Source organism: Sphaeramia orbicularis, chromosome 13 (assembly GCF_902148855.1).
Source record: "Sphaeramia orbicularis chromosome 13, fSphaOr1.1, whole genome shotgun sequence".
NCBI classification, from domain to species: domain Eukaryota; kingdom Metazoa; phylum Chordata; class Actinopteri; order Kurtiformes; family Apogonidae; genus Sphaeramia; species Sphaeramia orbicularis.
Window position 1 is genome coordinate 4,103,721 of NC_043969.1, and position 10,500 is coordinate 4,114,220.

At 38.4% G+C, this 10,500-nt stretch overlaps 1 protein-coding gene across 1 annotated transcript; it reads right to left on the minus strand.

The window, feature by feature from the left end:
- Window positions 1-595: 595 nt before the first annotated feature.
- Window positions 596-10,252, minus strand: bco2b (beta-carotene oxygenase 2b). Its single transcript, XM_030151257.1, has 12 exons — window positions 10,182-10,252; window positions 9,645-9,843; window positions 8,832-9,043; window positions 8,039-8,154; window positions 7,689-7,791; window positions 6,665-6,793; window positions 5,617-5,777; window positions 5,368-5,535; window positions 5,143-5,280; window positions 2,464-2,646; window positions 2,268-2,378; window positions 596-954 (listed from the first exon to the last, which is right to left on the minus strand). The coding sequence occupies exons 1-12, from the start codon at window positions 10,216-10,218 to the stop codon at window positions 838-840; spliced, it is 1,674 nt and encodes a 557-aa protein (XP_030007117.1). The 5' UTR covers window positions 10,219-10,252; the 3' UTR covers window positions 596-837.
- Between the last annotated feature and the right edge of the window lie 248 nt (window positions 10,253-10,500).

A 10,500-nucleotide genomic window follows, 5' to 3' on the forward strand; every position in this document is an offset into this window, starting at 1 on the left:
AACCGACTGACCTTGAGGGTGTTTTACACACCTGTTCACTCCAGTATTTCCATGTTAATGCTTTACCTACTATGACTACACATAGAGAAATACCGTGTATTCTATATACCTCCATATTGTTTTGACAAAAGCACTTCCTTTTTCTGCTGCACATTGATCTATGTATGTACTGTATATTTTTTACAATACATTACAGTACAATTAGTATTCCAATCTTTAGTGAAATAAGAAATGATCTCTACTGTATTAAGTTCTCATCAAATATAAAATAACAGCACCGAGAAGTTGTTAAATTTCAGGTTTTATTTAGAGAATACCAACTGTTAAATATGTTTACATGCACACACGTATACTTTTATCAAGACATATTTACAGTATTTATTGCAATAACCCTTTCCAGTACATGACACTTGTGTCAAAGTGTGTCTTATCACTCCAGTGTTATAGGATATCATAAAAGGGCTGAACTTCAGCTGAACCTGAATGTTTCCTCTTATGTCAAAGAGTTCATCAGTCACACTGAAGCGTATAGAACAGATAAGAAGGAAAACATTTGTGTATTCTCCCCCTGGTTTAGTCACCCCCCCATCCCACCTTTACCTAAATGTAAAAAAACATACTATTCATTAGTTCACATCAAGACATCTGACAGTTTTGTTTTGTTTTTTTTTCAGTTTTGTAAAGTCAAAGTAAACTATACATGCACGGTCTTGTTAAATGTGTGGTGAACTCACATTGTCCCATAAAAATAAAAAATCACATACCATATTTACAAAGGGACTAACTTCAACCCCAACAGCTTCTGTGGCTAATATAGGATATGTAATGGTTAAAGAGCTATGGTGTGGGGTTGAATGCTCCGTGGAAGCCATAAGGGATGTTGACAGGCACCTCAGCCCGTCCCAGCTCCTCAAAAGTCTTAGCATTTAAGACCAGAAGGAACGTGCTCTTGTCCTGGAGAAAAAAATAAATAACAAATCAGAAACACAATTTAAAGTCCAGCCGGCAAAATATTAAAGTCCTTGGAAAACTTGGAGAGACGCTTGGGAATCTGTCTGTCTGTCTGTCTGTCTATCTATTTTGTATCAAATTCATATGCAACTTACAAACAACATAAGATGAAACTAAAACACAACTTTGTGGCGTTTCTGGTGTCATGTGTGTCACAATAAGTGTTAGGGGTGTAACGGTACAGGTAGCCCATGGTGTGGCCTGTACCTTGGTTTTTGGGCCAAGGTTTTGGTTCAGTTTCGGTATGTGTTTTGTGTATAAAGAGAACTTATTTTTCTTCCAAAATTATAGTTTTATTTTGCTGGTCAGCAAAAACTGAATTTCACAGTAGGAACAAATTATATCATTGTACTGAATAAAATAACACATTCTGTACTGAACAGTATAACACTTTGTTATTCCTTGACTACTAGTTTACGGTAATATAAAACAGGCATGAGCACACATAGAGCCCCAAAGGGGGCTTGAGCCCTGGCCCTTTCTGCCTTGTTGAAAAAAGTGCCCTTTTTATTATTTTTTAAATAAATAAATTCTTGTTCTGCGTAGAGATGTAAAAGAAAACGGCAGTATAAAAACGACACAGTTACCTACTGTACACATTTTCTTGTAATAGCATGTCATGGTATTGTATGTGTGTTGAGTCTAAAGCTACTCCTCTGTCAGCAAAATCAATTGCATAATGAAAAACAGTGGTCCATAAGGGAGGATTGTCCTGTGCAGGGTGGACCAAACGGCCTGGTATTTTCCCGAGTACCGTTGCATCCCTAATAAGCGTCCCTGTGAAACACAACAGCAGAACAAAAGCCCTCCCCCACAGTTTCAAAAAATTCTGGTGGAAACCCTGAGAGAGATAGGTAAGGTATGTCCTGTTGCTTACAGAGACCTCCCGCCGCCCGGTCTTACAAACTATTCACCCCCCACCTCCGTAGCCCCTGGGTATTAATATTTTATATTATTTGCCATTTACATTTTAAAGAATGACTCACAAAACAATTTTTAAGTCATTACTTATAAAATATAGACTAACATCTTTTTCCAAAAGTCAACTCTCCCCAGAATGAAAATTACCACATCTACAACCCCTGGTTCCCCACAGGTCACATACTAGTGTTTACATAATTATATAAGATCATGATTAACATTTTTACTATTTTTGATTTAAAATTATTATATAATGTATCCTTAAATTGTGTAATTCTAACAATGTAAAGAGAGATTATCTGTCTAATTTTTTGTCCCTATCAAACTTCACCTACCTTATTTGGAGTGATGACAACGGACATGACGACTCCATCATCCTCCTCTGTGGCGTTGGGGGCGGGTACGAAGACCGGTTCAGAGGGATAAAGACCTGGCTGCTCCCACACCTTCAACAAAACAAAACTGTTACCACTTAGCGCAGTTCAGAGTTGACTTTTGTTTGAGTCATTTTCAGACCAGAAGTGGACTAACCTTCATTTGTTTCCCGTGGATATCCATCTTGATGAGTGTGTCACCGACAAGGTGTCTGAAGCCACAGCCGTAAAAGTAGCGGTATGGCTTGGTGTTGTAGACACCATAGTTAATCTGAGGGAACTCCAGACCTCCGTATTCATGGAGCTCCTCCCCGTGCAAGTCCTCATGAGTACAGAACACCTGCATTCATGAGATTTATGATCATTATTTTCAGAATTGGTCACAGCATTGGATAAAACAGGAGTATGTATTAACATTTCTGAATCAATCCATTAATTCATAAAACTGCTTGGAAGATGAAGTAATCCCTGTATAAGTGTTACATTTTACCAAGGTCTTTCCTCGATGTTAACCCATAAAGACTCAGTGCTACTTTTGTGATAGTTCCCAAATGAATTTTTCTCTCTAACCTTTCTTAAGTGATATAGCACCATTTATTATACACTGTATTGCCAAAAGTATTTGCTCACCTGCCTTGACTCACATATGAATTTCAGTGACATCCCATTCCTAGTCTATGGGGTTCAATCTGACGTGGGTCCACCCTTTGCAGCTATAACAGCTTCAACTCTTCTGGGAAGGCTGTCCACAAGGTTTAGGCGTGTGTTCATGGGAATTTTGGACCATTCTTCCAGAAGTGCATTTGTGAGGTCACACACTGATGTTGGACAGAAGGCCTGGCTCTCAGTCTCCGCTCTAATTCATCCCAGAGGTGTTCTATGGGGTTGAGGTCAGGACTCTGTGCAGGCCAGTCCAGTTCATCCACACCAGACTCTGTCATCCAGGTCTTTATGGACCTTGCTTTGTGCACTGGTGCACAGTCATGTTGGAAGAGGAAGGGGCCGGCTCCAAACTGTTCCCACAAAGTTGGGAGCATGGAATTGTCCCAAATGTCTTGGTCTGCTGAAGCATTCCCAGTTCCTTTCACTGGAACTAAGGGGCCAAGCCCAGCTCCTGAAAAACAACCCCACACCATAATCCCCCCTCCACCAAACTTTACACTTGGCACAGTGCGGTCCCACAAGTATTGTTCTCCTGGCAACCGCCAAACCCAGACCCGTCCATCAGATTGCCAGATGGAGAAGCGCGATTGGTCACTCCAGAGAAGGCGCCTCCACTGTTCTAGAGTCCAGTGGCGGCGTGCTTTACACCACTGCATTTGGCACTTTGCATTGCACTTGGTGATGTATGGCTTGGATGCAGCTGCTCGGCCATGGAAACCCATTCCATGAAGCTCTCTGTGCACTGTTCTAGAGCTAATCTGAAGGCCACATGAAGTTTGGAGGTCTGTAGTGATTGACTCTGCAGAAAGTTGGCGACCTCTTCGCACTATGCGCCTCAGCATCCGCTGACCCCGCTCTGTCAGTTTACGTGGCCTACCACTTCGTGGCTGAGTTGCTGTCGTTCCCAAACACTTCCACTTTCTTATAATACAGCTGACAGTTGACTGTGGAATATTTAGGAGTGAGGAAATTTCATGACTGGATTTGTTGCACAGGTGGCATCCTATCACAGTTCCACGCTGGAATTCACTGAGCTCCTGAGAGCGACCCATTCTGTCTCAAATGTTTATAAAAGCAGTCTGCATGCCTAGGTGCTTGATTTTATACACCTGTGGCCATGGAAGTGATTGGAACACCTGATTCTGATTATTTGGATGGGTGAGCCAATACTTTTGGCAATATAGTGTATTATCCTCTGTATTTTGCATTTTTCAGTGAAAATCAGGTATTTTCCCGTATTTATTTTAGTGTTCATGTAGATGTTCATTAAAGTTCAGAGTAAATTCAAAGGTTATTATATCAGAAAAGAGAAAACTGAAGAAACAGTGACTTTTTTCAACATAAATATCAGCAACTGACCAAAAAACAAGGGTTTCCGTCTAGTGTCATTTGTCAAACTCCATGGGTTTTACTAGTGAATCAATTTTGCAGAAGATGATGGTGTTTCCACATTCACTACGGACCCTCTGAACATACAAATGAGTCATATCTGATGACCATGACAAGATGATGAACTACATTTTACCTCAATTACTTAAATGCATTGATAGGATTCATAGATCAACAGTTATTAAACATTTTAGATCAGTAGATGCTTTTGGTTGCCAGTGACCATTTGGGTCTTTGAAGGTTAATATTTACTCATGTTCTTTTGTCAATAAGCAGCACACCACACTGTGAAAATACACAACTACAAGTAAAGGGTCTGCATTCAAAACATTACTTTAGTAAAAGTATTTTAAGTCAAGTGTTTTACTCTTTACTGTATCTATGATGTTTTTGATTCATTTTACTGCTGCATTTGTACATTAGTACATAAGTACACACTACAGCAGTGCATCATTATCTATAAGATCTTCATATTTTTTGTAGTGTTGCTGTCCTTTGAAATATCCATTTTATGGCTTTTTGACAATCTAATGGGATTTTAAGGAGATATTGAGCTTAAGAATAAACAAGGAGAATCTGGAACTCAACTCATAGTGAGTGAGTGAAATGGACAATATTTACTTCCAAAGTATAAAGCTGCAGAAAATGAAGATTCCCATGTAAAGTGCAACTACCTCAAATCTGTACTCAAATTTTTGAGTCAAATTCCTAGATTGACTTCTCTGTCATATTTACTAAACATGTCAAATACAGACTTGTAATGTGTTGGTACATGATTATGTACCTGGTTCTTGGAAATCTTGACGGCGGTTGCAGTGCTGCCGGAGTGTTGGTTCAGATTCTGATCAAATGGTGTCTCATGGTTCACATTCAGTGGCAGAACAAATCGTCTTGGGAAGACTCTACACAGGGTGTTGTACACCTGGTGACAAAAACTGATTTTATTACTGAGGCTCTACTTAAATGTAAATTTACTTTGTCAGGAACAACCCTAACAGCAGCCACTTACCTCATCCAGAGCCTCTCCAGACTTGCGGAGGTTCTGGATGTTGTAGTTAGTGATGGCCTGGCCATCATCTGAAGCGCACATGTCCATGATCAGGAAGCCGCCCTCCTCATAGGCGTTGATCTGGTGGAACGTGGACAGTGGCTTAGCGAGGTACTTGACTGAACTCACCTGAACAGAAAAGGACAAACGACATGAATATGAAAACATACTTGAGCCACTGGCCAAACTCAGTCTGGGCTTCAACCTCACCATCCCCGTCTGCTTGTTGATCAGGTGGAAGACGGTGTTGAGTTTGGGGTCCCAGTAAAAGCTGTCGCTGATGCTCTTCCCTGTCAGTTTTCCTGTCACGACCTTCAATATGTCCATCTTAATGGGCTGCTCAATGAACACCACGTAGTTCTCAGACATCGCTACAGTAGAGTGAGAAGATGGACTTTGATGAAGAATGTTGGATGAATTATCCAGTTAATGGTCAAAGCAAACATTTAACTTGGGAAGGGAAGGTTAGTTTCTAGATCTGCAACAACTGATTAGTTAACAATTATTTTGACAATCAATACTTGGTTTGTGCCATTTTTTTGTGATAAATTTCTCTCGTGGCTTCTTAAATGTGGATATGTTCTGGCATCTTTCCTCCATTATGACAAGATGACTGAATATCTTTGAAGTTTTTGTTCCAAACAAGGCAATTTAGGGTGAAACCACAGACTTAGGGCCACACTATTTGTCATTTGTCACCATCTTATGACATTTTATGGACAAAAAAAAAAAAAAAATCAACAAACTTACTTTATCTGTTTATAAAGTTATGTTTTCCACTTAATCAATCAAGTTTTATTTGTAAAGCCCCTTTTTGACAGATTAGTGCAGACGAAAGTGTGTCAAAAGTGACTGATAAAAAGATGAAAAATATGTAAAGGATCAATTCATAACTGAACAAAGCAAAAAATGTAATAAATAATGTAACTTATGAGGTAAGTTTTTCTATGTTTTAAAGTCCTTAAAATATAATTAATCTATCATTGTACACTGATGCTAGGGCCCTTTTCTGAGTGCAGAGGGCAAATATTGCTGAATTTCTTGCAATGAAATTTACGTGTTTTGTCAACAATATTAGATAGCTAGCTGTAAAACTCTACATACAGCCTTTCACTGGAAAATAATCTATTCAGATGCAACCTTTTGTTCCCAATATTTTGATTAGTAACTGTATTTCTTATTTTTCTCGGTGAATGGATGAAGTGATCGGTATCGACATGAGCTGCAGTAAGGCTGGAGTGGAAGAGGCTGGGCTCACCAAAGCTGTGGTAGTATGAGGGCTTGGTTTTGTCCTTGGAGGGGATTGAGCAGAGCACTCGGGCTCCCTCCAGGGTTTCATCTGCCACTTTCTTGGTTGGAGGCACACAGATGATGTTGTAGTGTGCACCTGTGGAAGTAAACATGACATGATTCATCGGTAGTTGAAGACGTATTCAATCAATACAATACAGTATTATGAAAGTCATGAAGGAAAAATCCTGTAAAATGTCATCAGAAGTTGAAGTGTTGAAGTATAAATATTGGTTGACAGATATATAACTATATTTAACATAACTGATTAGTGAAACATCAGTGTTTTAGCAGCAGGTGGGGACTGCTGGTAACTACTACAGTTACAGGTTTTACTCTGGGACGCCAGATAAATCTGAGGACTCTTCACATGAGTAATGAGAGAAGTGAAAGAAGAGAAAACAAAGGTCTGATTCACAAATCTGTTTTCAGTTTTTGGATTTTCCCACTTATCTTTGATTTTTGGTGAAATAGTGAATCATTTGAACATTCATTGAAATGTAATTAGTTTTTTGGTAACATGAGTCTGACTACACACTGCAGTAAGATCAGTTACCTAAAACACTCATATACTGTAAATGTAAAAGTAAAGAGTATTTGCCTCTAAGGCACTCCTTTCATACTACTTTCACTGTGTTGTACTGTTATTGTTCTAATTCTGTGTATTAACTGTGATGTTTTCTGTTACCTGCCTAGGGGCTATGAAGGCAAATTAGCATTTTAGCTATAATCCTGCACATGTAATGGTATTCAATAGAGATGTTAAATATGTGCATTGTCCCTACCAAGTAAACTAATAGATTAAAAGATTAAGTGCACTGGAAGTATCAAGCAATACAAAACAGAAATACTCAAATTTGCTCTCAAAGACTCTACTCAAGTAAATGTACTTAGTTACTCCTCCAGTCATGAGTAAAGCAGGGCTGGACACTTTGTCTCGCCAAACAAAAGATTGTTGTGAATGTCTGAGAACAAATTTGTTCGACTAATACCTTTAGCGGAGTAAGAATTCCCCATGTTGTACGCTGTTCCATCGGGCTCAGTGTGGGGGTGTGCAGTGGCTCCATTGACAGCAATGAATTTGCTCCAATCCACCTACAGTCACAGAATAAAAACACACATATAAAGACTTTATTCATAAGCAGAAGGTAATGACACACAGAAAAAAAAAATGACAGTAGCATGTACTCCTGTTTGAAATGTTTTACTTGTTTATGACTTAAATGAGTCATCATAATAAAAACACTAGGTCAACAAAACACAAGTGCTCTACAGAGTAAGTCTCTGCAGAGTTACCAGCTGTGGTGTAACTGATATACTATGAAATTCAATGGCCTGTTACCCTTTGGGTTGTCTCCAGGGTCTCAGGGTCCACTTTGTGCATGAGGTTGGTTTCTGTGCTCACGTAATAATCACCCTTGTAGGTCACAAAGCTTACGTTGGCATTATCAGTGGGCTCTGTGGAAAAAGAAGACCATGGTATAAAGTCAGCTTAAGTACCATACCACACATAAAAATACTATATACTATAAATGTTCTGCATTCAAAAGTATGTAAGTACTATTTATATTATTAAATCTTAAGTTTTGGATTCATTTTACTTTCACATTCACATATGTTGCATTTCAATGCAGGACATGTTTAAGGTTGAACTCATCTGAACCACTTTATATATTGTTGGTATTTTCATCATATTCTATAAGATCATCATATGTTTGTAGCATCACTGATCATACACATCAATTAAAAGTTATCTATTCATGAGCTCAGAAACACAGGCCTGTTTTTTGTTTTGTGTGTCTTGCTTTTCCAGCAAATCCAAGACGGTTCGTTTAGTTTAAGAAACTTCTTGACAGTTTTCTTCTCAAGAATTTTCTTAACCCATAAAGTCATCAGCAGTACATTTGGAGATATATGGTGACTGGAAGGGGATGACAAATTCTAATGTGACAAGTAATAATATTTCTGACGTTTCTGAGCTGTAGTGGAGTATAAATATAAGGCTGCATGAAACAGAAATACTCAAGTAAAGTCCCAGTCTCTCCACCACTAACCACAACATAGTTTTCATCTAAATGAGACTCTTTGGATTAAAGTGCCTGGTTTGTGTCCATTTGCTTTCATTAATTACTCACTTGGTAGCTCAAACCTGGACAGGAAGCGCTGGAAGAAGTTTTTACAGGGGTCTGGCATGGTGAGTGTCCCAAACTCTGACACTGTTATGCGGCTGTGCTCCTTGTTACCCTGGTAACTGTCACTGGACAGGAAGCGGCTTTTGTAAGTCACATGACCGTTGTGAATTTTGAACTGGTGCAGAAGAGCCATGCCATCGAACCAGTGGTTGAACCTGATGAGGACAGAGGTGGAAATGGACAAAGATCCATCAGAAATAACAGATACACGCTTAAAAGTCTCATTACACTTTCAAACACTTAACTTGTGTTGTTTATATTTATGAGTTATCAGTACTATAGTACAATCTGTTTCTTAACCCTTAGGTCCTCCTTGGGCATTTTTGTACATTTCTCTCTCTTTTTTTTTTTTTTTAATTTGTTGATCATTTTGGCTGTGGTACATCTTTTGGCATGAAACTTGGCAGAAATGTTACTTATTGAGTCATATTTTTTGAAATCTAGTGTCTTTTACTCTTAGATGTGTTTTATTTTCTCATGATGCATTTTGCCCCTTCTACTCACCCTGTGGACAAAAATGTACACGCACAAAAAAACTGCTATAAAATCATCATAGATTAATATTTTTCTTTACTTTTTCTTTGCTTTTTGGTGACCACAGTTTTTTTTGTTTTTTTTTTAAAGAGAGCGTAAGGGTTAACTGGGAACAAAATTACATGGAAAATAACATAAAATAATAAATTCTTAGTATTTCAAACACAAAAATACAAGCTCTTAAAGTATTTCATTGCCAACTTCCTATCATATATTACTTACTTTTGGTTTCCAATCTCAAACTTTCCGGGCCCATTTCGTAAGAAGTTCCCATTGATCCACTCTGGGATGGTGCCAGTGATTTTGGTGGTGATGGGCTCGGGGGTCTCCTCCACTGATCTCACAATGCTCTCGATGCATGGCAGACCATGCACATCTGTGAAGTGGTTGATTTTCTTCATAGACTTGGACTTTTTAAGGTCTAGGACAAAAAGGTTTAGTGTAGTTATACTGCAAGTAGTATAGTTTAGTTAGAGTTAATTGCATACCAACGATTAATAGTAATAATAATAATAATAATAATAATAATAATAATAATAATAATAATAATTTATTTGTAAAGTGCTTTCAATCAAAGTGCTGTACAGATATAAAATCAATCCCAATAAAACAATAAAACATAAAAGCTAAAAACATTAACAATAAAAGCACATCATGACTTATAACACAAAGTGAACAAGTGGGTCTTGATTGAGTGAAACATTTATATAAATGCACATGGTGAGTGAAGACCACACTGCCACACAGCTGGTCGCTTACCTGTGGTATTATCCTGTTGATGCCTCATTGTATCCATGATTGTAGTGATGCTTTCTGTTGAGGATGTAGTGTTGTCAAAGTGCACACTGTTCTTCAAAGTTTCACATCCAGTTTTATACTTTTCCATGGCTGTGACGCCCCCAGAAGCAGATAAGCAGACATGCCTACTGTGATTTCACCCTTGTGTAACTCTGCAAAATAGAAGTACTTTGTCTGCACAAGATAATACAAGTGGTAACTTATTCACAGAGATAATTACTTGATTGTTCACAGTCAAGCGCAGCATCACAAATGGCAGCATTAATGATTATCTTTGAAT